The sequence below is a fragment of the Lepus europaeus genome, chromosome 5 (genome assembly GCF_033115175.1).
Source record: "Lepus europaeus isolate LE1 chromosome 5, mLepTim1.pri, whole genome shotgun sequence".
NCBI lineage: Eukaryota > Metazoa > Chordata > Mammalia > Lagomorpha > Leporidae > Lepus > Lepus europaeus.
Genome location: NC_084831.1, coordinates 32,509,421 through 32,534,415, shown reverse-complemented (window position 1 = coordinate 32,534,415; position 24,995 = coordinate 32,509,421). Strand labels below are relative to the sequence as shown.

At 54.5% G+C, this 24,995-nt stretch overlaps 2 protein-coding genes across 4 annotated transcripts in view; both read right to left on the bottom strand.

The window, feature by feature from the left end:
- Positions 1–684, bottom strand: part of KCNQ4 (potassium voltage-gated channel subfamily Q member 4) — a 49,913-nt gene extending 49,229 nt beyond the window's left edge. For both annotated transcript variants that reach the window (XM_062193281.1, XM_062193282.1), the window contains exon 1: positions 371–684. In XM_062193281.1, the coding sequence (XP_062049265.1) occupies positions 371–684 (314 nt within the window). The remainder of the gene's footprint in view (positions 1–370) is intronic.
- Positions 685–12,160: 11,476 nt separating this feature from the next.
- Positions 12,161–24,995, bottom strand: part of NFYC (nuclear transcription factor Y subunit gamma) — an 83,806-nt gene continuing 70,971 nt past the window's right edge. For both annotated transcript variants that reach the window (XM_062191057.1, XM_062191058.1), the window contains exons 6-10: positions 24,463–24,636; positions 20,108–20,266; positions 17,067–17,174; positions 14,559–14,618; positions 12,161–13,073 (exon numbers count right to left, since the gene is read on the bottom strand). In XM_062191057.1, the coding sequence (XP_062047041.1) occupies positions 12,954–13,073; positions 14,559–14,618; positions 17,067–17,174; positions 20,108–20,266; positions 24,463–24,636 (621 nt within the window). In that variant the 3' untranslated portion in view covers positions 12,161–12,953. The remainder of the gene's footprint in view (positions 13,074–14,558; positions 14,619–17,066; positions 17,175–20,107; positions 20,267–24,462; positions 24,637–24,995) is intronic.

The following is a 24,995-nucleotide window of genomic DNA, read 5'->3' as shown; positions in this document are numbered from 1 at the left end:
ACTACAGAGTAGGAGGAGGTGACAAAGTGTGGGGCCACGGGACAGAGCTGAGGAAGGGGGGAGGCCATCCCAGTTCAGAGGCTGGGATTGAGCTCAAAGTGGGGAGCACCTGGGCCAGAGGAGCGGCGCTCGGCGGCTGGGAGATGGAAGCCGTCCGAAGTGAGGGCAAGCAGGGGTCAGGGCGAGAGGTCAGGGTTAGAGTCAGGTTGGGAGCCTTGGAAATGGGACTCCCGGCCCGGGCGCGCGGAGACACGGACGAGGGTCGGCCGGGCGGCTGGGGGGTCGGGAGGCGGAGCCAGGGCGGGGCGGCCGGCCCGGGAGCCCAGGCTGGCTCCGGGGGCAGGCGAGGGGGCGCGGGTCGCAAACTCACATGAAGACGTGGTAGACGAAGGCCCAGCCGCGGGGTCGCTCCAGCACGTTGTAGACCCAGTTCTGCAGGCGGCGGTAGCGCTTGTGCGCGGCGGAGGAGCGCTGGCCGCAGGCGGAGCCCGAGCCGGAGCCCGGCCCAGGGAGGGGCGCGCCCGGCGGCAGGGGGCTGCCCAGGAGGCCGAGGCGGCGCGGGGAGCCGCCCCCGCCCGCCTCGCCCTGCTCGCTCTGCACCGCCGTGAGCGCCACCAGCTCGGCGCGGGGGGCGTCCCCGGGCGGGGGGCCCAGGCCGAGGCGGCGCGGGGGGGCCTCGGCCATGGGCGGCGCCGGGCGGCGGGGGGCCGGAGCCCGGGCACGGTCCGGGGCGGGGGCGCGCTCGGGGCCCGCTCAGCGGCGCATGGCTCGGACCCGGGGCCGGCGGGGCGGCCCGGGGTGGGCGCGGGCGGCGGGGGCTAGGGGCCGGGCCGGGGCCGCGCCGGGGCCGGGGGCGGGCGCTCGGAGCCTGGGGGCCGCCGGAGCCCGCACTGACCGCCCGCTTCCCCGGCGACTGGGGCGGCTCTTTCCGACTCCAACTCTCTTATTACGCGCTCCATGCCGCTCGCCTTTCCACCTGCCGCCGGGCGCCGCTCACATGTCACCCTCCCCCGCCCCGCCCGCCCGCCCCGCCGCCCCCGCCCGCCCCGCGGCCGCCTTCCCAAATCGGGAGGGAGCGAGCGAGCCGGCGGGCGAGGCGCAGGGAGGGCGGGAGCGCGCGCGAAGGCGGCGGGGCGGGCTGCACGGGCCGGGCGGGCTGCGAGCCGGGCCGTCCGGGGCGAGCGGCCGGGCGGCGCGCGGCGCCGGGAGGCTGGGCGCGTGCGAGCGGCGTGCACGTCTGCGTGGGCCAGGGTGGCCCTGAAGGCTCGCCCGGGGGTGGGACGCCCCGCGGGCGGCTGTGCCAAGCGGGGCGGGGCGAGGCGTGCGCGGCGGTGGCCGGCCGTGGATGGGCCACGGCGCGCCTCGTGGAGCCGAGGTGTGGCTGGGTCAAGTGTCCACCTGTGGACGCGGCTCGCGGCCCCGGTGCGGCCGGGTGTGAAGATGGAGGCGCAGGGGCCGGGCTGGCGGAGGCGCGTTAGAGAAGGGAGCGAGGAGTGTGTCCAGCGCCGCGTGTGGCTGTGCGGGCTGCGGGAGTCCCTGCCGCTGCCCCTGGCTCCAGGTGTGCCCTGAGCCACCGGGCTGCAACCGGGGCGTGGGCGCCGAAGCGCCGCGGGCCTCGGGTGTGCCCGCTCGTCACGACCCCCCCACCTCCACCGCGCCAGGCCCACCTGCGCACAAGAGGGGAACCCCCACCCCGATCTGGGGCTCGTCCCCGCCGTGGGAAACCCTCCTCGGCCTCACTCCCTGAGCCAGGAACGGGGTTGGAGCACAGGGGTTGTGGGCCGGACAGCCCTTTCCCCGAGGCTCACGCCATCCCACCCGGGCCGGGGGGAGGCGAGGCTTCCTCCCACAGCACCCCTTCTTGGGCGAAGTTCCTGAAGTGCCTGCTGCCCTCGCCGCCCTGCGGCTGCGGGGGCCGCCCTGGCCCTGCAGCCGGCCCAGCCCTGCGCAGGGTGGGCATTTGGGTCTCGCCATCCTCCTTCGCTCTTCGCCTGCGAAAGCTGCAGCCGCGCCAGCCGCTCCCTCCGCAGGCCCTGCCCCGGGGTGAAGCGCTTCCGCAGCAAACTCCCGGTTCCTCCGGGAGGATCTCGGGGGACAGCGCGCGGCGCGGGAGGGGCGAGGAGGGGGCGGGCAGGCGAGCTCGATTCTCAGCTGTCAGCAAAGGCAGCATTGATCTGCTGAGCGCTGCCGGGGCAGGCAGGGAGGGAGCCCGGGCTGTGGGCGGCCTGCAGGGACCCGGGGGGGGGGGGGCAATCCTCACACCTTCCCCAACAGCGACTCTTCTGCCCAGTGCCGGTACCCCCTGGGCTCTGACCTGAAACTCTCCAGCTGCTCCTGGCTCCAGGTGTGCCCAGGGCCGGCGCCTGGGGCCTCTGGGCAGGTTATGCCCCCAACATCTCCTCGTAGCTGGGGAAGGTTCTGGACTCCAGGAGTGCGCGCGCGCACACACACACACCCATGCATGCGATGCCCAGGCTGGGCCATCCCATCCTCTCCCTGTGAGCGGAAGCCAGGGCTCCCGAAACATGTGCACCGTCCTTCCTGTGGAACCGCCTGTCTGGGCGGCCTCAGTCGGAGCCCTGGGACAGGACTGGTGCAAAGGAAAGCAGTGGCAAGGGGCCTGGGGTGTTTGAAAAGCACTTCCGGGGTGGGAATGGAGCATGAATTCCAGCTGCCATCTCACTGCCCAGAACCCTGAGACTGGGGCTCGGCATCAGCTCTGGAGCCTGGGCCTGCCTTCTCGCTGGGCGGCTCCGAGCCCCCGGGCCTTCCTCTGTGGGTGCAGGGTCTCATCATCTTTCCCAACCCCAGCTCCACGTGACCCCCTGAAACTGCAGCAGGAAGAAAGAGACTAGGGAGTGGGATGGTAGTTAGACCTCAGGAAGGACTTCCATAGGGCACAGAGAGCTGTTTCGCCTGCAGGTGTAGGTGTCACAGAGGGACATGTCCACTGCTGCTGGGACTGGAGACACAGAAGTCCTCCTAAGAGCAGGAGGGATCCGAGAGAGAATTCCAGGAGACCGTAGGAAACTTCAGCTGTGTGTGTGTGTGTGTGTGTACATGGGAGAGTGGAGGAGCCGAAAGAGAAAGTCCAGAGAAGACAGGTGGCCAGTCCTAGGGTCACCCGGCAGCCCTCCTGCCCCCACCCGGATTCCCAGGCCATGATGGAGGATGGACTTCCCCTACCACCGCCTCTAATGACTAAGACACTTTTCTGAGCAAGCAGCTGTCTCAGGCTCCTCAATGGGTCCCTCTGCTGGAGAGGGGCTCTGTGTGGCTGTGGCTTCCCACCCTCCACCCTGCCGCCCTCTCCCCCACCTGTTCCCTCCTCCTCACCCTCCACAGCTTGCCTCCCACCCCAGGGCCCATCCTCCTCCCTGCCAAAGCCTCGGGGCTCTGCCCGGACCCACCCGTGAGCTTCGGCTCCACCATCTGCACGAGAAGCAGGGGGCAGGGCTCCAGGGCCTCCTGTAATTCATCACTGTCCCAGCATCCATCAATGAGCTGTATTGATTGGGGGGGGGGGTGCTCCTATTTGCTGAGCACCAACTATGTGCCAGGCCCTGTCCCTGTGGGCTGAAGAGCCGCCCTCCGCATGTGAAGAAGCTGAGGCTAAAGCCGCACTCACAGCCAGCTGGTGACCCTGCCCCAAACTCTCTCTGACCTGCGCTCTCCCCTTGCTGGCACCTGCCTGGGTCCTGGGTGCTGGGATCAGGGCTGGGCTGAAAGCACTGAGGTCTGCGAGTGGCTGGGACTCCGACCGTGGGGCAGGGCTCAAGCCCGCCACTGACTGCCACCGTGACCTCTGGCCAGCCAAGGGCTCAGATTGCCATCCTGGAGGGGGAGGGGTGGTCGAAGTCAGTGGCTCCCCCGACTTAGAATCCTTTTTCCAGACCACTAAGGTAGCGCCCCACGTATAAGAGGATTTTGCACACAGGTGATCTGGTTGAGGGGACGGGACCTGGGTTCCACCCACCTGCCCCGCTCTCTCTACTCCAGAAGCCTCCTGATGGGTTCCTTGTACCCCCAGAGGTTGCTGGAGGTCAGAACAGGGAACAGTGTGCACCCACAATGCGGCACCGGACTGGGGAGGACTTGGAGAGGCACGCAGACGTGTGGCCAATAATGCCTGCGGCTGCCGTGCTCAGCCTCGTGCAGGATGCTTACCTGCACTGCTTCAGCCTCCCAACAGCCCCGTGAGACACTCCTGCTCACACCCCACTGGAGAGTCAACAACACCGAGGCTCAGCGAAGGTAGCTCTTTACCCCTGTGCAGGGGAGGACAGAGCAAGAGGAGGCCTTGAGGCGCCGGCGCCGAGGCGTAGCGGGTAAAGCTACCGCCCCCAGCACTGGCATCCATATGGGCACTGTTTCCAGTCCTGATGGCTCCACTTTCAATCCAGCTCCCTGGGAAAAGCAGCAGAAGATGGCCCAAGTCCTTGGGCCCCTGTACCCATGTGGGAGACCCAGAGGAAGCTCCTGGCTTCTGCCTGGCCCAGTCCCAGCTGTTGCAGCCATTTGGGGAGTGAACCAGCGGATGGAAGATCTTCTCCCTCTGTAGCTGTGCCTTTCAAATAAATAAAATAAATCTTAAAAGAAAAAAAAAAAAAGAGGCCTTGAATGCCAGGTGGAAGGACTCAGTTTGGTTTGATGGGAAACAGGGATCCTGGCCAGGGCCCAAAAGCAGAAAGCCCAGGAGGGGTGGGGCGGGAAGGCCCAGACCCAGGGCGGTTGGCAGTGGCTGAGGCAGAAGGCGCCCTGAGCTACAAGTCACGGCTGGGCTTCCAGTCCTGGACTCGCTGGTGACCTTGGGCAATCTCCTCGCCACCTGCGGCTATTGTCAGGGATGCAATCATGCATGAGAAAGTCACAGGTCATCCAGGGAGCTGCGCAAACATGAACCATTCGTCTTTGGGTGCGTGTTCAGGGTGGACGGGGAGAGGCTGGGAGAATTCCCTGGTCCTCTCTGCTCTCGTCAACGCAAGAAGGCTTCCGGCAGAGGGGGAGCGCAGTGCAGGGGGTGCTCACGGGGTGATGGCATGGACAGTCCCCCTCCGCCCTTCCTCCTTTCCCTTTGCTCCCCCAGAAAGGACAAGGCATTTAAGCCGCCCAGCAGATGAGAGGCGGCCCAGGGCATTTCTCTTCCCGGGATCTGACCTGCCCCCACCCTGACAGAGCTGCAGGAAGTAGGGAGAGAGCAGTGCTGCTGAACTCCGCGAAAGCAGACCCCCATTGACCATGAGGGCTGGAGGGGGCCCCAGGGAGGGGACACAGAGGCAGAGGGGGCACGGGCATGAAGGTCAAAGCCATCACTCCTTGCGGGGTCGCTTCCCCCCTGCCTTCAGGATTGCCCCTCCTTGACCCCACTCCTTGGAGATCGTGCAGAGTCGCCAACAGTACTGTGGTCCCGCTGGAAGGCGCCATATTCCCAGCGAGAGCCACTGGAGCTGGCTGGGAAATGAGGAGGAGGGACTTTGCTGAGCTGCTGAGTGTGCAATGGAAAAGAACCTCCGTGCTCCCATGGTGGCAGCGGCTTGAGGGGCGCTAGGGAGGGAGATGCTGTGTGTTGGAGGGACTGGAGGGGCTTGGAAAAGGGAGATGGGGATTTAGGGAGAACGGGGCTCAGAAGAGAGGGAGGGGAGCTTCAGAGAGCAAGAATTCCACATCAAACTGGACCTCAGCTGTCTCCAGCTGAGACTTCCTTGTCTTGGATTCCAAACTTGATCAAACACCTATTGAAGTCCCTCCTCATTGAAATATTGCAAATGTCAGATAATGCTGAGTTGTTTATTTATTTGATAGGCAGAGAGATAAAGAGCGTGCACCCAACTGCTGGTTCAGTCTCCAAATGTCCATGATGGCCAGGACTGGGCTGAGGTTGAAGCCCGGGGCCAGGAACCCAATCCAGGTCTCTCACGTGGGTGGCAGGGACCCAATCACTTGAACCATCACCACTGCTTCCCAGGAGTTCTCTAGCAGGAAGCTGGAGTCAGGAGCCAGAGGTGGGTTGGATCCAGGAGCTGATATGGGATGGAGGCATCTTAGCTGCTAGGCCAGGTCCCTGCCTCAGCATGATTACAAACAGCAACAAAAACATATCCAAGGGGTTGGCACAACAGGTAAAGCACCTGCAGTGCTGACATCCCATATGGGTGCTGGTTCAAGACCTGGCTGCTCTACTTCTGATCCAGCTCTCTGCTATGGCCTGGGAAAGCAGTAGAAGATGGCCCAAGTCCTTGGGCCCCTGCGCCTGAGTGGGAGACCAGGAAGAAGCTCCTGGCTCCTGATCAGCACAGCTCCAGCCATTGCAACCATTTGGGGAGTGAGAACCAGTGTGATGGAATGAGAAGGCCATGCCAAGATGGCTGCTGGCAAGCAAGCGTGTTACTCAGGAATGGCTTCAGAAACCACATGGCAAAGGAGCCTGCCTGGCAACAGGCTGTGATTGGTTAGGGCATAAACTGTCCCTTGACCAGATTGGCTGCCTCAGCTATATAAGCTGCTGTACCAACTGAAATAAATGAGTCTGAAGGATGCTTGCCTCTGGCCTTTCACCTGACTCCTGGTGTCTGTGTGGTGACTGAGCCTCTTGCCCCCACCACGCTCCTCCTCTCAGAACAAATCCATCTCAACAAACCAGCAGATGGAAGGCCTCTCTCTGCCTCTGCATCTCTGTAACTCTGCCTTCCAAATAAATAAATCAATTTTAAAAAGATAAAAAAAAAAAATCCAAGTTCAAAAGCACAAATGAAAAATCTTGGCCATAAATGAAAGGAAATTGCTGGAGGTACACTGGAGTTGAAGGTGTCCCTCTGAGAGGGTACTCAGTGTTCCAGCAGGAATAGGGACATTGCAAGCCCCACCAGAGGGCAGGGCTGTCAGTCAGCTCCCTGCAGAAAGCTGGGTCTGGGAAGGCGCTGCCTGCTGTGCAGAGGGCTAAACTGCCTCTGGCTGCTAACCACTAGGCCCTGGCTTTTGGCAGGAAGAGTGCCCATGTGAGAATAGCATCTCAGCCATGCTCTCAAAACTCCCGAGTGAAGCCACCCACGTAAGAGCTGACTTGAGGCTGGTGCACTTCCACGCCGAGACACTTGAGGAATCAGTCCTTAAGAGTGACCTCCACATTCCAGGACACAGTGCAGGAAATGTGCTGAAGATAATCTCAAGGATGGACTTCCCAACATAACAGAAATACAGCACCGTGAGAGAGAGAACACTCAGGGGAGAACTCATACCTACAGACCTAGAGATAATGCAGCAATAAGAAAGGAAGTTCAATATAGTTAAAACCTTCAAGATGATAAAGGGAGAAACAGCACCCATAAAACAAGAACAGCTATCAAACAGGAACATTCATCAGAAGTACACAGAACTTGAGAACTTTTAGAAATGAAAACTAAAGTCACTAATATTGGGTAAAAGTAACCAATAGATGGGTTAGTGTACTAAACACAGCTAAAGAGAGAATTAATGAACTAGAAGCTAGAACTGAGGAAATTCTCCAGACTGAAGCACAGAAGCATATGAAAGAAAAGAGATGTAGAAGATTGAGAAACTTGACCCAACGTATTGTTAGCTTCAGAAAGGGAGACTGGAAAGAGGATTAAGCTCTTTCCAGAAATAAGACATGAATTTCTAGATTTAAAAGGCCCACAGACTACCTAGGAAGACATCTTTCAAAACAAAACCAAAACTACATCTAGACAACTTATAGTCAGAAGTGTAGAACATCAAGAATAAAGAGGAAATTCTAAAAGCCACCAGAGAGAAAAGAGAGCTTATCTACAAAGGTCCAATAATTGAATTGACAGTAAACTTCTCATCAGCAACAACAGATGCCAAAAGACAATGGAATCACATCTTCAGAGTGCTGAGGGCAAATAACTGCGAGTCTACAATTCCATACCTTGCCAAACCATCCTTTAAATGAAAGGACAAAATAATGACATTTGACACATGCAAGATCTTAGAAAGCTTCTGTCCCACAGACCTTTGCTGAGAGACAGAGAGGTATGGGGAGCTTGGTGGAAGGTCAGGAGCTCAGTGGAGGCTGGCCTTCTAAGGAGCGCAGAGGCTCAGGGCTGTGAGGGAGGCTGGGCTGTCCAGCTGGGGCCCAGCTCAGGTTCTTCCCTTGAGGGCCAGCCTTGCTGTCCTCCTGCCCCTCTCCCCGAGCTGTAGCCATAGCACAGTCCCCAAGCCCGGGTGATGCCAGGCCCCAGCTCTGGGGGCCTTAAGGAGGCCATGGCCAAGTTGCTTTTGTTCCTGGACACTTGACCTCCACCCTAGGGTCCTTTCCATGAGGAAGGTCAGCTGCCACCTTACAAAGGCCCATTGGATGGCTGGAGCTGTGGGACAGAGGCCCCTGCCCAGAAGTTGGTGGGAGGGGGGACTTTTCTCCTCTGTAGGGAAAGTATCACAGAGGACAGAACAATGTGGACTGCGTTGGGTGGGCCACTTGGGAGAGGAGGCTTCTGGGAGCATCTGGCTCTACTCCCCCTTGGGTAGTATCTTAATCTCCTTGAGCCTCACTTTCTTGCCTATAAAATGGAGAGAACAGTATCCATGTCATGAGGGTGTGGAGATGAAATGGCAATCCACCTGGGTACCAAGCTTTAGAATGCATTTTACAACAGAGAAATTTCTTAAAAGGCTCATCTCCATGTAACAGCCCTGCCCAGCACATTATCAGCTCCCCACTTAAAAGAAAAACCCTTACTCAGGCAAGTGTGCTGATGGGTGCTGAGGGCAGTGGTGATTGCTGTGTGGCAGGTGCGCCGCAGGAGTGGTGCCACCCCCTCACTTACCAGTAACCACTGCCCTTTCGGTGCCAGGCACTGTGCTAGGCTCTGAAAGCGCAGCATCGACCCTGACCAGGTGGACGCCCACCTCTGAGGAAGACCCCCCCCTGCTGGAAAATTCTAAGAGGGCCAGGGGGTTTCTCCACAGCCCAACTTGGGGTGGCATTTATTGTCTCTCTCCCCTACTCACATCCCAACCCAATTTTCCACATTAACTCCATGACAGCAGAACCCCCACCTGGCTTTCTCGAAGTTGTCCTCAAGACATCTGAAGCGTCTGCCCCGCACGAGGTGTGGAAGCAGTGTTTGCTCAGTTGACTGGCTCTGAGCTCTAACAGAGGGTGTAGAAGTTGCTGGGGGAGGACATACGAGGTCTTCGCTGACTCGGCCTCAGGAATTAGCCATTTCTCAGCGAGGGCCATTTAAATTGGGCCTTGATGGCTATATAGGAGATCAATAAGTGAGAAAGGGAGTAAAAGGGCATTCCAGGAATTAGGGCCAGCACATTCTGAAAACATGGAGGTGAGTTCGGAAACCAGGGGTAATTGGGTGTGACAGGAGCATAGAGTGCAGGGGTGGAAAGCAAGCTGGACAGATCCGCAGGACCTTGAATGAACTTGGGCCAGCAGAAAGTCCTTATTAAAACCTCACCACCCACCCTGATGCAATGCTCTGGAAAGGGTGCCGTCTCTCTCATGTGGGGGAGGTCTTATCAGGAAGGGGGCTGAGGATCTGGATCTTGTCCCACTGAGAAAGGGGAGTCATACCACTGCTAGCTCCTAGAACTGTCTCAAGGCTGGACCAGTGGGCCAGGGCCCCTCCCAGATTCTCAGGAAAGAGCTGCATGCTGCCCCCTTGTGGCCTGTGCAGATCCAAGCATCCAGGAAGCCAGCAGCCGGCTGGAAGGTGACCCCAGGGGTCTCCAACCTCCAACATCCCAGCCTCCTGGTAAATTATCCCAACCTCTAGCTGTCCCCAGATGAGACCCAACTGCTTTTTTCACTCCACAGATACTTGAGGCTGGACCAGCGGCTAGGCGAGGTGGAGCACAAGGGTACGACTCCTTCCTAAACAACATACATGCCACCTATGGCCACAGAGCAACGATGTTCCCGCAGAGGGACAGGAGACCAGCGTTTTGGTTTCCACCCCAGCCCTGATCCATGGTGTGACCTTGAGCGAGTTACTACACTTCGCTAGGCCTCCCATGCCTGCATCTGTAACACAGGTATCATGATCCCTCTTCCTGTCTCCCCTGCAGGGTCACTGTGAAGATCATTAGGAGGCTGGATGCTGCAAATGCTAGAAAAAATGTGTAAAGAGTGCTCCGGATGTAAGGGGATCTTGCTGGGTATTAGATAGGGGCTCTTGGGCTGCACCAAAGGGTTTGTTTACACTGCGATGGGCCTTGTTGGCAGGGCAATTTAAAGGGAACGTGCTCAGCAGGGCAGCTGGCTTGCCAATCACAACCAACTGAACCGGCTCCAAGAATGGAAGTCCATGGGACACAGGGACCCCTGGACAGGTATGCAACTCCAGTCTCACCTGGAGGAGCAAGGTGGGACACGGGGTGCCCACTCTTCCTCACTCTGAGCCCAGGGCCCCCTGCTCACTTGCTCTTTCCCTCTTGCTTTCTCTGCACGTGGGGCTGGGCACAGCTATCAGTGAAAACTTGATCCCAGGAAGGGACTGCAAAGTTTGTGGTACATGCATATTCTGGGGAAAAAAAAAAAACAACAACAACAACAGTAGGCACGGATTTCAAAGCATGTGGGGCTGTCCCAGACTGTTTCGGGAGTGCCAGAAGGGTACCCATAAGGGTACCATCTACTCAAAACCTTCACACTAGGAACATCCCTCGGTTTTGCAAAGCAGTGTTGGTTTTTCCTTTTACAGTGTGAGTCCCTAACCTCATCTTACCATTTTTACTCTGGTTGCCAGGAAGCTCAGCATCAAATCATTCTAATAACTATGTAGATCTCTACAGCCGTATTTGGGTTTTTATTTTCTGCAATTCTAATTTCCTATTCAATTACACTTTACCTAATTTTAACTTTTCATTATAAGCCACGACAATTTTTCTTGTGGAAATGAGGTAAGGTACACCTAAGTAAATTAATTAAAATGACATAGATGGCACAGAAACCACCAGCATTGAGGACCACCTCCCCCCAACACCCTGGAGAACAGTAAGGGCACAGTCGGCCAGAGCTGAATCCAGGTAAGACACCTGACGGTTCCAAGCTGCCGGGGATCTCTTGGGAAGGATGACAAATGTGGGGCGGAATTACTCGGCTCGTTTCTGACTCTTAGAGCAACTCTTGCACTACCCCGTGGTTTCCAATGGGGGATACATAGCGAGGGAATCAGTAAGAGAACCAGAAGCCACCTGCTGCTCCTCTGCCTCTTCCCCACCCCCACCTCAGCCCTGACCTGGCTCCCAAGGCAGGGAAGTTACCCAGGTTTGTTTTTTTTTTTTTTTTTGACAGGCAGAGTGGACAGTGAGAGAGAGACAGAAAGAAAGGTCTTCCTTTGCCGTTGGTTTACCCTCCAATGGCTGCCGCGGTAGGCGCGCTGCGGCCGGTGCACCGCACTGATCCGATGGCAGGAGCCAGGTGCTTCTCCTGGTCTCCCATGGGGTGCAGGGCCCAAGCACTTGAGCCATCCTCCACTGCACTCCCTAGCCACAGCAGAGAGCTGGCCTGGAAGAGGGGCACGGGACAGGATCGGTGCCCCGACTGGGACTAGAACCCGGTGTGCCGGCGCCGCAAGGCAGAGGATTAGCCTAGTGAGCCGCGGCGCCGGCCCCAGGTTTTATGGCAAATTAATACCTACTCTCCCTGGCACTCGGTCTCTGCTCTTCCCGTGATGAGGCCCCTGCTGTAAGGATGGCATGGTGGAGGCAAGAAAGATGGTTCAGCACTGGCCCTCCGGGTCTCCCCGCTGCACAGAACAGACCTCCATCCACTGGTCTGGGCTGCTCTCCACGGCAGATGTCAGAGGGATGGGCACGGCCACAGCAGGCGCCTTGCAGGACTGGAGGGGTTGCTCTGGCCCTTGTCTGCAGGAGGGAGCCAGCCTTCTCTCTGAGATGCCCCCAGCCCTCAGCCACATCAGCCACGGTTACATGAGGCAGGCAGGTGGGCACCCCCTGAGCAGCAGATGCACTTGTACTGTAATGAAGTTCCCTTTGAGAGCATGGCTCAGGGCCTCAGTCTGCATCAGATATGCAGTGCCAGTTCCCTCGGCTTGGGACACCCCTCTTCAAGACCCCCGGCCTGAGGATGACTTTCTTGAGCAAAGTAGATCCATGAATGCCCCCAGACAGAGAAATCCAGACTCTAAATTATCTAAAATGAGGTTTTATTGCATTTCATGCAGTTTGAAGTCCATGCAAAGGAGACTAGCACAATTTTGAATGCAAGTAAAACATAAAATAAAGGGGGAGGCAGCAAAAGCACAGAGTTCGTCTCCATGGGTCCCCACCAGAGGGGTGTGTGGGAATGACACCACCCACTCTCCATGGGGAACGAGTTCACCTCCTAAATGCAGGCACTGCCTGCACGGCTCCGGACGTGAACACACAGAGCCTGGGGCAAGAACAGGGGCAAGGGCAGAGGAACACCGACCAGAGATGCTACATGTGTCCACCTAATTCAATCCGAGGGCAAGCAGGTGGCAAATCTGAGGGGCAGCGGCTGTTCCAAGAGTGAGGAAATGCTGCCACCCCTGGGAAGATCTGCTCCTAGAGAGAAGTGGCAATAAGAACAAAAAAAAAAAAAAAAAAAAAAAAAAGAAAAAGAAAAAAAAAAGAAAAGAAAGAAAACAAAAAGAGAAATATTTCTTCAACCACACTCTTCAAGAAAATGCCATAAATATGTTATTTAATATTTTCATTTCATAGCATCGGACACACAGCTCAACATAATGAAATATTGATTCCTTGGAGAAAACAATGGCAAAAGAGGAAATAAAAAATATTGCATCTTTCTGCTGGAGAATTCGGCCCCAGCCGTGGGGCGCAGTGCACCAGTGTCCCAGCCTGCAGGAGGCGCTGAGGTCTGCCGGTCCTCTGGGGAGGGAGGCTGTGCCCATGGCCTGGGGCTGTATGGCCAGAATCGTGTCGGGTGTCCTCGGCTTTGTCAGCTGAGGCCCTCAGTCGCCGGTCACCTGGGGGGCCTGCCCGTCGGCAGGCTGGCTGGCTGACTGGATGAACATGGGCTGGGCGAGGTCCTGGCCCGCGGGCATGGTGACTTGCTGGATCTGGTAGAGCTGCTGCGGAGGGGGAGAGGACAGAGTGAGGTCACCCCTGGGAGAGGGGCACGCAGCTCCCTATGGGCCTCCAGCTGGCTGGGGGCCCCAGACACTTCCACTACAGTGAGTGCACAGCATCACCAGGAGGAAGGGTGCGTAGTGGGCAGGGCAAGGCGCAGGGCGAGGCAGTCCTGCGGCTTTCACGTCTCTGGGCTCTGCCTCTCCTGTTAGTTAGCTCAGAGCTTCGAGCTTGCACCCTGGTGCTCTGTGACAAACACAAGCAATTGAACCATGGCACTGGCAGCATGGCGGCCAGAGTGCCCTGACTCAGTGCTGCTCACCGGCAGGAGCAGGAAGGTTCCCCCACTCTCCTGTTCTCTGGCTCCAGCTTCTGAAGCTACACTGAGCTTGCCTCTCCCACATGGGCCCTGCCCAAAAGGTGCCCTGGAGTTAGGTACCACCACAGCCAAGGCCAGGACGGCGTGGAGAAGACACTCATGGAGTCACACGGGAAGGTCAGGGCAAACCCACCACCTGGTTTCTCAGGTGGCCCCCAAAACCAGAGCCAAGACCCCCACAGGAAGTCTAGCACCCAATGCTGGTGGATCCTGACACCAGCACTCCCTTTCGGGCAACAGAGTGAAAGTTTGAGAATGTCACCCTGTGATGTCCTCCAGGTCTCTGTGCAGGGAAAGTAGGGGGAGAAGGGAAAATCTCTACTTTGTATGGGATCAGAACTGCTGTATTCTGGGTACCAAGAGAGCTCAAGAGGTCACATGTTCCCTGCATTTCAACTCATCTGGCTATTAAAAAGCACCATGGTTGGGGGGGGGGGGCAGTGCTGAAGGAAACAGCAGGCTCTGCATTTAGCCCTGCCCTGAGTGAGCATGTGCAAGGCACTTCTTTCCTCTAGGGCTCAGTTTACCCATCTGTAAAACGACAATTTGGATTATACCATGTCTAAGATTATTTTTAACTCCCATAGCCTGTAAATCCAAAGGACAAGTGCCCTGATTTAAAGCTACTCCTTGTTTTATTTTTTTATTTTTATTTTTTTGACAGGCAGAGTGGACAGTGAGAGAGAGAGACAGAGAGAAAGGTCTTCCTTTTGCCGTTGGTTCACCCTCCAATGGCCGCTGTGGCCAGCGCATCACACTGATCCGAAGCCAGGAGCCAGGTGCTTCTCCTGGTCTCCCATGCGGGTGCAGGGCCCATGCACTTGGGCCATCCTCCACTGCCTTCCCGGGCCATAGCAGAGAGCTGGCCTGGAAGAGGGGCAACCGGGACAGAATCCGGCGCCCCGACCAGGACTAGAACCCGGTGTGCTGGCACCGCAGGCGGAGGATTAGCCTATTGAGTCACGGCGCTGGCCAACTACTCCTTATTTTAACAACTTGAATCCACTCACTGTTAGTAAAGGATATGACAGCTGCCCTAACTGCCGAAACCCAGATTCCCACAGCTTCCCGGGGAACCACCCAGCCCCACCCAGGCTGTGCACCCTACCTGTCCATCTGTGAACTGGCTGAACTGCTGTTGTCCTTGCTGGACCTCTGTCTGTGTGATCTGTGGGAAGCAAGATGGCAGGGGAGGCATGTCAGCCACAGGGCCTGCCCAGGACCGCCCAGGAGGAGGTCATGAAGATCAAAGACACCGATGCATATAAAGCATCCAGAAGGAGCCCTGGCTCAGAACCGGTGCTCCACGAGGAGTAGGAAAGCAAGGGTCTCCTCCTGGTGGCTGCTGGGAGCTGGCACCACACAGTACACAAGAACCCTGGAGCACATAACAACCCCCACCCGCACCGCACTTAATGTCTACCCACCCCTGCCCCACGGCCCGTCACCTCCAGGTCTGAGGTTCACAGAGAACACCTCGCTCTCCCAGGTGCTAACATGAGGAGGCATACAATTTCTGGTTTGGGTAGGAGCCCTAAGAGTCTGTGTGACTGTCAGCCAGCAAAGGCACCGCACAAAATGCAGGGCAGAGTGCTGAGCAGTCTCTTCCATGTTTGGAAGGTGGGCTCCAAACCAAACCCTTATCGCCCAGATTATCTGACGGGAATATGAAACACCCTGGCCGACGAGCGGCCCTGGCCCTGGCAGTCCTCGTGGCAAAGCTATGAAGCACTTTTTCCGAGAGAGGCAACACGCAGCCCTCTGGGCCAAGCGTGGGGGGGGGGGGGGGGGAGGGAGGGCGGGGAGGCCAGGAAGACAATGATCACATGCACTAAAATCCTTTGTGGGGACTGTAAAATACACTCATAGACATGCAGAACTGCACCCTCTGATGACAACTGGGCACACAGCTTGGAGACCTGAAAGAAGCCTGGAAGTTGTGTGTATCTACAGAACATTCGACTAGCCATGTCTTCTGTGTACTGTCTCTTGGGATCAACACATCAATCTGCAAGGTAAGGACTGTTCTCAAATGTCTTTACGATGGCCAGAAGCAACCCTGCAGGCCCACCTACGAGGCTACGAGGAGCGAGGGGAGGGACAGGTGTGGAAGGGCTACACGTGGGCCTCTGACTACCGCTCCTTATTTTTGTTTCCCTTCCTTCTACCATTCTACAAGCTGCTTGTGGGAAGGAGCTACATTCTGTTCCCAGTCCTCCTCCGAGTACACAGTACTTCCCAGTCACAAAGAAAACGTCTGCAGAATAAATGAATGAGCCTGGGACAAATGGAACACGCTTCTCACAGACAAGAAGGCTAACCACGTCCTGTGGCCAGCGGGACTGCGATTCACGTGAGCTGAGACAAAGCTCCATTCATCTTTAAATCCATCGACATCTGCCGAGTTTTAGAAAGTTCATGCAAAATGTCTATTTATGAAAAAGCTAAGCACGGATTTTACAAATTTTTTGCACCAAAATAAACTCATCTTTTAATTCTACTTTCCACAAACTTTTCAAGGTACCCATGTAGTACTCAAACATTTACTGAGCACCTACTAGGAGTCAGGCTGCCACCATTACAAGTGGCTGTTAGCGAGATTTGTGACTGCCCCAAGCACCCCTTTTGGCTTCTCCTCCACTTTCCGGCTTTAGTTCTATGTCTAAAACTGACCTCTGCAGAATCAAGAATCCTTCCTTCTCATTTCCTCCTACTGCCACGCTGGAATGTTTTCTGGATCCCAAGAAGAATCTTCTAAGGTTTAAAAAAGGGGGGCAGAAGGAAGGCCCCAAGAAGGTGGCACAGTCTTGCGGCGGGAATCAGTGTCATTGCACCCCGAAGAAACCACATAAAAGCCCAAGTGCTCGGAAGAGCCCAGAGTGGGCCTGGAAAGAGCCCTTTAGCAGCCCCAGAGACTGCACGGAACTCAGACGCCTGCTTTTGGCTCATGCCTCCTATTTCCCAAATGAGATCTTTGGAGACCTGCTCTACAAACTCAGCTCTGTCACCACTGTCAATAGATACATCACCAGAAATGCAACTGGGCCAGACGGGTCCAGCTCTTAAACGATCGCTGCTTTTTTTGGGTCTGAGGCAGAAGAATCCATTAACAGTGCCTCCCCTTGACCAGCGACTGCCACCCTCTGCAAACGACACCCACGTCCCTCAGCCCCAGGCCGGGGGAGCCGCCCCTCAGCATCTGTGATTTGCAGCCTTCAATACTGCAGGGCACAGGAGAAGAGCAGCGGGGCAGTTTTTCTGGCTAGGGATGCAGAGGGCTCCGGAACACACATTCTGGGCTCGAACATGGAGACTCAGTCTGCTGACCAGACAGCAGCAAATGCTTGCTCCACTCTGACGTACGCACATACAGCAGGCTTCTTTGCATTACCCTGATGCTTCTGCCTTCCATTTCTTCGCCCCTCCAGAACAAGCAGGTAAGAGACACACTTTGAATCCAGCCTTTCAATTGCTCCCATCTGTCCGTGGGGTACAGACGAGATAAAGAGGGTGCAGGATGGGGCTCTTGCTGAAGGAGGGGTGCCAGGACAACTGTGTATGGAATATTCCTCTCTAGCCAGAAGGGAGCTGCAGCCCTGTGTCCCTGAGTACATACCTGCTGGGCGTTGGTGGCAAGTGTCTGGATCTGTCCCTGTACAACCTGGGTGCCAGACACAGGCTGGGCTAAGCGGATATACTGCAGCTGGCCGGCATTCAGCTGTACCTAGGGCAGGGCAGAGACAAGGAGACCACAGGAAGCTGAGTGTCATCTGGAACAGGCAGCCTCCCCACGATCAGAGATGGCGATTGTCCCCCACCCTTCAAGCCCTCCAAAGGCCTACCCTGAAAAAGTCCCTTTGAAACAGAAGTCAAAACAAGCAAGACTACAACATCCCCACAAGTTACACAACACAAAAGAGGGTATTTTCCCAGACCTTGTCACACACGTGCAACGGCACAGCTACAGGCTCATCGGTCGCTGGCTCTGGCTGTTTGATCACAGCTCATGGAAGGGATTTACCTCGAAGACTGCTGACGTTATGAAAACACCTGTACCTTCAGCACAGGCCTCCTTTCCCTCCAACTCCACACTTCCCAGTACTGTGAAGGCTTCTAGTGTCTAGCAGGAGCCAAAGCAGATGGCCACCATTCCACACCACTGCCCGAGTACTGCCCATTGCCACACTGCACTCTCAGAGGGAAAGGCTGGCCTGCCTCACAATCTCTGTTCCCAAGAGCCAGGTCCAAGGAGGGGGGTGGGGGTGGGGGTGGGGTCTGTGGGACTTTGAGGATCCTTAGTGTTCAGCACTACTTCTGGCCAAACGTCTCCCAAGGGGAAGCAGAATCAATAAACCTTTCACAGAAAACCCCATCATGGGAAACCAAAGCTACAAAAGCGCCCTCAGAGTCCCTCATGCTTACGATTAAGTCTCAGATAATACAATAATACCACATGCTGCATTTAATTGTGTGCTAAAAGCCTTAACTCAGGCTCTTAACGCTCCAGTGTACCATGAAAGTATCAGTGTTTGAGCCAGGGCACAAAGAGAAGACACACGGCTATGACGGGAGAGGGGCTGGTTCAGCATGGCAGACATTCACAACGATTCAGGGGATCAAAGCGGTTCTGGGAGCACAGAAACCCCCTCCCTGGCTACCCAGTATGCTTGGCTGAAAGGCAGAGGCGCTTCCTGAGGCTGATGGGCAAAGCCCTCCTGGCCCCGGAACAAACTGGCCCGGCCTCGGGAGCTCACTTCCGCGAGGATAACGCGGATGATGAAGCTGTACTCTTGCAGGCAGCGTACACTGACTGCTTCCTGAGACTGCAAGCCTCAAAGGATCCGAGCCACCAGGAAAAACTCCCTCTGAAGTTCTTGGTAGACTGCAGCCGAACTGTCTGCTTGAAGCAAGAAAGAGGGACACAAAAACTAAACTCTTAAGAATCTGGCTCAGGGGTATGTGTTGGCAGAGAGGGGTTAAGATGTTGCTTGGGATGCCTGCATCTCACAACAGGGTGCCTGAGTTCAAGTCTCTGCTCTACCAATTCTGGTTTCCTGCTAATGTGCACCCTGAGAGGCCTGGGTCTCTGCCACCCACATAGGACACCCAGACTGAGGTTCTGGCTCCTGGCTTTAGCCTGGCCTCGTCCCAGCTGCTGGCGAGCATTTGGGGGATGGAAGATCTGTCTGTCCATCTATTTCTGCCTTTCAAATAAATAAAATGAGTAACAACAGCAATAATAACAGTAATAAAATCCAATCTGGTTCAGAGGAGATAGGGCAAGAGTCTTCTTTCCTGAGAGCATGCCAAGAAATGCTGTGGGGAAGCTGTGGAGCCAGGCTTCAAGTCCCCACCTAAATGTTGTAACACAGCTCTCCGGCACCTGAAGCTGCTGGTGGGGATACAGGGAGCCGGGTGGAGACTCAGGAAATCTCATCTGCTGAAACTGACAGTGGCTGGTCCCAGGAGTCCCCAGACCTGCAGCCGAGGATCACAGGATGGAAGCCCAAAGCCTTGACCTATGAATGGGGGAAGATGCACTGACAGTCACAGGGATTTTGAATTTTCTAGCTGGGGAGAGAAATATGATTGGAAAGCTATGAGCCAAATGGTTCCCAGCCATTCTCACACAAAAGCAAGCTTTTCTTTTGGGCTTGGACATCTCAATCCTCTAAGGCAGAGCAGGGCTGGGGAACAGCATTGTGTTTATGCTAATCACAGCTAATAAGCCTACCCCTGGGGCTTTCAAAAGGGACGAATGGGTTCCTTCCAGAAGGTCTTCACAACTAAGCTCTCCCTTTCTGGGGAGCTGCTGGAGGAGTCCAGAAACACGGCCTCATACAGGGGGTCTCTGAGACCAGTGATGACGAGGCTGTGAATTCTGCAACAACCCTGGGCTAATGCTCTGTGCCCCAGAGGGTTAAAGCTGGTCAGTGTAAGGTTGCAACTTTTTGAGCTTTTCTTTTTTTCTTTTTTTGAAGAGGTGGTAGTTAACCAGGCCCAAATGAGTTCCCACACCTGTCCATATTTCATTCTCAACAGGAGGAGCAAGCGGCAGGCAACGGGATCGCGGTGTGTCACGTACTTCCCAATTTCTGGTGGTAAAATGACCAATGTATAGATTCCAAGTGTTAAGACAAGGACATTCTTCCAAAAGAACAAGTACAGGTAAAAAAGCCAACACATCTACAAAATGAAATCCCTCAAGGCACTCAGGAAGTAGCAGTGCACAGTGAAGGAAGGAGTAAGTTAAATGAAAGCCAAAAATACACTTTGCTGCAGGCTCCACTGGGACTGACTCATGAATATGCAACAAGTGTATTTCTGGCCTTCCCTATGCACCTCCTCCTTCTCTGCTAATCAAGACAGGACTGCCTCACCGGCTGCTGGGCCTTGCATGGGCACAGCCGCGATGACTTCTCTGCACAGGTGAAGAAAGAGGAGGGGAAATCAAGAGGAGCTGTTCCAGAGTGGTGAGCCTGAACCTCCATCAAAGGAAAGCAGAGAGCAAACTCAACAAGCTGCGCTTGGGGAGGCGGTGGGTGACGGGAATACAGGCCAAACAAACATACACACATGGATGACTAGAAAAGCTTTAAGTACTTCCTGTCCCCCAGCTGAGAACAGAGCCATGCAGACCTGTAACGCAGAGCTCACCGGGATCTGCTGGATCTCTCCTGTGTTGGTGATGATCTGTTGCATCACCTGCATGGTCTGTCCGGTGCCACTCTGAGCCTGCTGAGCTTGACTCTGTGGCTGGGCCTGAACAATCTGCACCTGCTGACCTTCTCCAACCTGCATCGTCACAGGTGTGGTCTGGAAAGAAAAGTCAAGAGAAAGCAGCCTGAGCTCTGGCTCTGAGACCAATAATGAGCAATTACCTGGAAGTAAATCCCCTCCAGCAACGCCTAAACTCATCTCATCTCAACACTAACAACACTACTGAACCCACAGAGTCTTCTGGGTTTAGAGCATTGTGAAGTTAGTCCTCAAAACAAAATATGGGGACGTCAACCAATTTTTAGGCTCCTAGTGCAACAATGCTTAGCTGGGCCTCAAACATAAATTCTATGCTTCCAACATTGCAACTTTTCATAGTATGTACAATATGGTAAGATACATACAGTACACAGAAAATAAAAATCATGACAGTTTACTTGAGAAATGGCCAAAGTCAAGTCTGGAACAGGTGAATCCAAAGCGCAAACTAAACGGAAAGTGGGATCAGCATAAATTTATGAAGTCCAGGGCCCCAGGCACCTTCTTAGGCCTGCAAGACACTGACAGAAGAACAGAGCACTTAGGCTCGTCTCTGAGGCGGGGCCTAGTGCTCACAGACTTTCGCCCCTGTTCAAGCAGCAGAGTGACTTGCCCACGCTAGCCAGGTGGCTGCTCTGGACCACCGTATGCTTTCTCACACAGAGGTGAATGCTGTTAGGACACTAACACTGTCAAGACCAGGAATCCTATCTGAGCCTACCCCTAGTTAACAAAATTCAATAGAGCAAGAACTTAAACTTTCTAGAAATGACAGCATCAGACTAAAGAAATTTCCATCTAATGCACATGACTTGGCAGATTTTGTGTCTCTCATACACACTTCCAGAAAATTTATTCTTTTCAGAGATGGTAAAGAAATGAACTGCCAAAGGGCCAATCATTCCTTCAAATCTCACAGCTCTGACCTAGATGGGATCTTTACAGACTACCTAGAGCAGCAAGCCCCACAAATCTGGCTTGTCTGGTGGTAGGTGGTAAATTACATCCGTACTGCCCTGAGTTCTGCCCCAGTTGGGACATGGGGCCTCTCCAACTCTGAATTAAGAATCACCTCAACAGGGGCTGGTGCTGTGGCACAGCAGGTAAAGTCACCGCCTGCAATGGATGCATCCCATGTGGGCGCTACTTCGTGTCCCAGCTGCTCCACTTCCCATTCAGCTCCCTGCTAATGGCTCGGAAAAGCAGTGGAAGATGGCCCAAGTGCTTGGGCCCCTGGGAGACCTGGATGAAGCTCCTGGCTCCTGTCTTTAGCCTTACCCACCCCAGCTGTTGAGGGTATCTGGGGAGTGAACCAGAAGGTGAAAGACTTTGCTCTCTCTGTAGCTCTTCCAGATAAATACATCTTTAAAAGAAAAAAAAAAATCACCTCAATAAAGTCTCTAGGAGTCAGTGAATCATGGGGCTTCAACTGATGTTCTTAATTCTTACTGCAGAGGTCAACTGGACAATACAACTACACATTTAGTCACTAGGAGGGTGCCGGCACTGTAGCGTAGCAGGTAAAGCTGCCGCCTGCAGTGCCGACATCTGATATGGGCGCTGGTTCAAGACCCAGCTGCTCCACTTCAATCCAACTCTCTGTGATGGCCTGGGAAAGCAGCAGTCCTTGGGTCCCTGCATCCATGTGGGAGACCAGAAGAAGCTCCTGGCTCCTGGCTTTGGATCAGCACAGCTCTGGCCACTGCAGTCATCAGGGGAGTGAACCAGAGGATGGAAGACACCTCTCTCTCTGCCTCTGCCTCTCTGTAACTCTGTCTTTCAAATAAATAAATCTTAAAATAAATAAATAGATAAAAAATAAAGCCACTAGGGAAGGGGATATGTTCTGGGAATCACAGATGAGACTTGAGGTATTACTAGGTAAGGAGAAATTACCATAAACTGGGTAGGGAAGAAAGGTGACAGTTCTAAGAAAAATTCACACAGTGGGCTAGGACAATAGACAACATCTCTTCTATTCTTAGTTCAGATTTTCAACTCAGCCTAGCCCAAAACCTCCAAAAGTAATTGAAAACACAGGATGCGCTTCACCACAATACGCATTCCTGTCCAGTCTGCTGTGATATGTATTCTGTACTGCAAAGAACATTTGTACTCATCTTGAAACAGCCATCACTACTGGTCCAGGGAAGTGTGACACAGCGCAAGGCCACCCTGAAGCAGCAGGATAGCGCAACAACAGCTTGGAGATGCTAGGAAAAACCAACTTCACCATCCTCACAACCCTTATCAGCTCCAAGCTGAGCAGGTCTGGACTGGCAGAAGAGATGAGATTCTCGCTGACTAAAAAATAAAATAAAATAAAATGTGTGCTGCCAACTCATCAGTGTTCTGTGTCAACCCCGTTTTCCCAAGAGGATTTCTAAGGTATTTCTGCATCATTTCAGGAAAATGAGGGCTTATGTTAGCATGGCAGCTGTCAAATTACGTATGGTGTACCCTGCTGTTAGGGCACAACAGCCATGAGTTTCTTAGGATGATCCACCAATCAGAGCCAGCCTTTGACAGATTCCCTTGAAGCTCACAGTATAAAGGGATACAGACTACCTAGAGCAGCAAGCCCCACAAATCTGGCTTGTCTGGTGGTAGGTGGTAAATTACATCCGTACTGCCCTTTGGCAGGTAAAGCTCTCGCCACTGCGAACGCACAAGAATCAGCCACACACGGTCCCTTAGGCATAAGGGTGCAGCCAAGACCTTAAGGCAGGGACTGGGTTTGTGATCATGTTTGAACCCCTCCCGCCTAGCATAGTGTCTGGCACAGAGCAAGCATTCTTATCGATTTTTGTTATGTGGATAAATGAACGAGCAAGGAATAAATCCCAAAATCATAATCAATGTTCAAATCCTCCATCCCCTTGGGGCCAATGTTTTGGCATAATGGGTTAAGCCACTACCTGTGATGCCAGTATCCCATATGGGTGCCAGTTTGAGTCCCTCAGCTGCTCCACTTCTGCTCCAGCTCCCTGCTATTGGCCTGGGCAAGCAGTGGAAAATGGCTCAGGTGCTTGGGCCCCTGCACCTGTTTGAGGGACCTAGAAGAAGCTCCTGGTTCCGGACTTTAGCCTGGCCTAGGTTTAGCCATTGTGGCCATCTGGGGAGTGAACCAGAGGATGGAAGATCTAACTCTGCCTTTCAAATAAGTATGTCTTTTAAGAACAAAATCCTCTACCATCTATTTTTGTCTTCTGGGCAGGCCTAGCTCCTGGCTGGAATACACAAGGCTATCCAGGATGTGTTCCCTGCCTGTCTTTTCTAACCTGCAGGAATGCTTCCCGATCCTGACTGCACCTTCGCACCACCCCTGTGCTGTTTCTCCCCTCAGCGTCCACTGTACCCTCTAATACTCTCACTAGTCCCCTCAGGAACCTTCTCTGACCACCTCTTCTTCAACCATCCCCCTCATATCTTTGTTAGGTATTGCTTCTGATGTGTTCCCATAACACCCAGGAGAGTTTTAAGAATGTTATATTTGTCCCACAGGGTGGTGTAAACCTAAGTATTTGTATGGCCAACTAGTTTGTGAATTCCTTGAAAATAAGGACTATTTTATCCATGCTTACATGCCCAATTCATAGCACAGGACTTTACCTACAGAGGATGCTCAATGTTTGATGAATAAATAAATGACTGACAGGATTTGGATTCAGAAGTCCTAGTACAGAGTTCTCTGTGGCCTCATGAGCCACAGTAAACACGGAAGATACTGTTCTCAGCAGTACTGGTGGGAAGGGAAAGACTCCTCTGGTTACCACCGTAAAGGAAATATGGTGAGACAGAGATGAGGGGAAGACAGAGGAAAGGCTGGCAGGAGGGCGATGACGCTGATCTCCCCCCTCTTAAAGGCATAAAGTCCAGTTCTGAAGAGACGCACACACACACACTGTGGGAATGGAGGCCGCTGCAAGTACCTTCTACAGAGACTTCACTACTCTTCACAAGGACAATACAGAGAGCGTTTTTCCTTCTGAGATTTCTGAGGTCACAGGGATCCGGGAGTACACCCTGACCGCTGTACTTTCCTCTGTTGAACCATGAAGAAAACAGGGTCCAGTGAGATCAAGGCGACACTTCAGCTCTGTAGCCTGAATCTAGGAAAAGCCCAGGTTTCCAGACTTCAAATCCAGTGCTCCATGATGCTCTAGCTCCCTCTCTCTACTGGTCAAACATTCCCCAATCCACACTTAAAGAGGCATTGCTTGCTGGGTCCATGCCCTGGACAGTTCACAGACCTGGCCCTGCTGAGGCTGCGCGATGATGATCTGCCCAGGCTGGATGGTGGTCGTGGAGCTGGTGGTCTGCTGGCCTTGCTGCTGCCCCTGGACCTGGACGGCTGTGGGCTGCTGAGCCAGCGTGAAGTAGTACTGGACGGGCTCGGCAGGCGTCACAGACTGGCGCACCTCCTCCTGTGGGGTGGAAGGAGAGGCAGGTAAGAGGAAAAGAACTGACTCAGCAGCCGCCACAGTGAATTTCCACTCTTCCCCCAAAACAGGCTATGTGCGGTAGCCTCCTGAATGCTGAGCAGTCCACATTTGAAGCCAAAGGAAAGGGGAATTTGAAGAGACCAGTTGTGCGAAATCAAACTAAAAATAACAGATTTCTATAGGCTTCACAAAACATACAGCCAATTTTCTAAAGTACTGAGTAATCACCCACTGCGTGAACTGCAAATGGGCAAATAATTGCTGTAACTAAAAACCACACAGCAGCAGTGCTCATCATGAATGGTGTCAAGGCCCACGGTCTGAGAACAGTGTTAACTCTG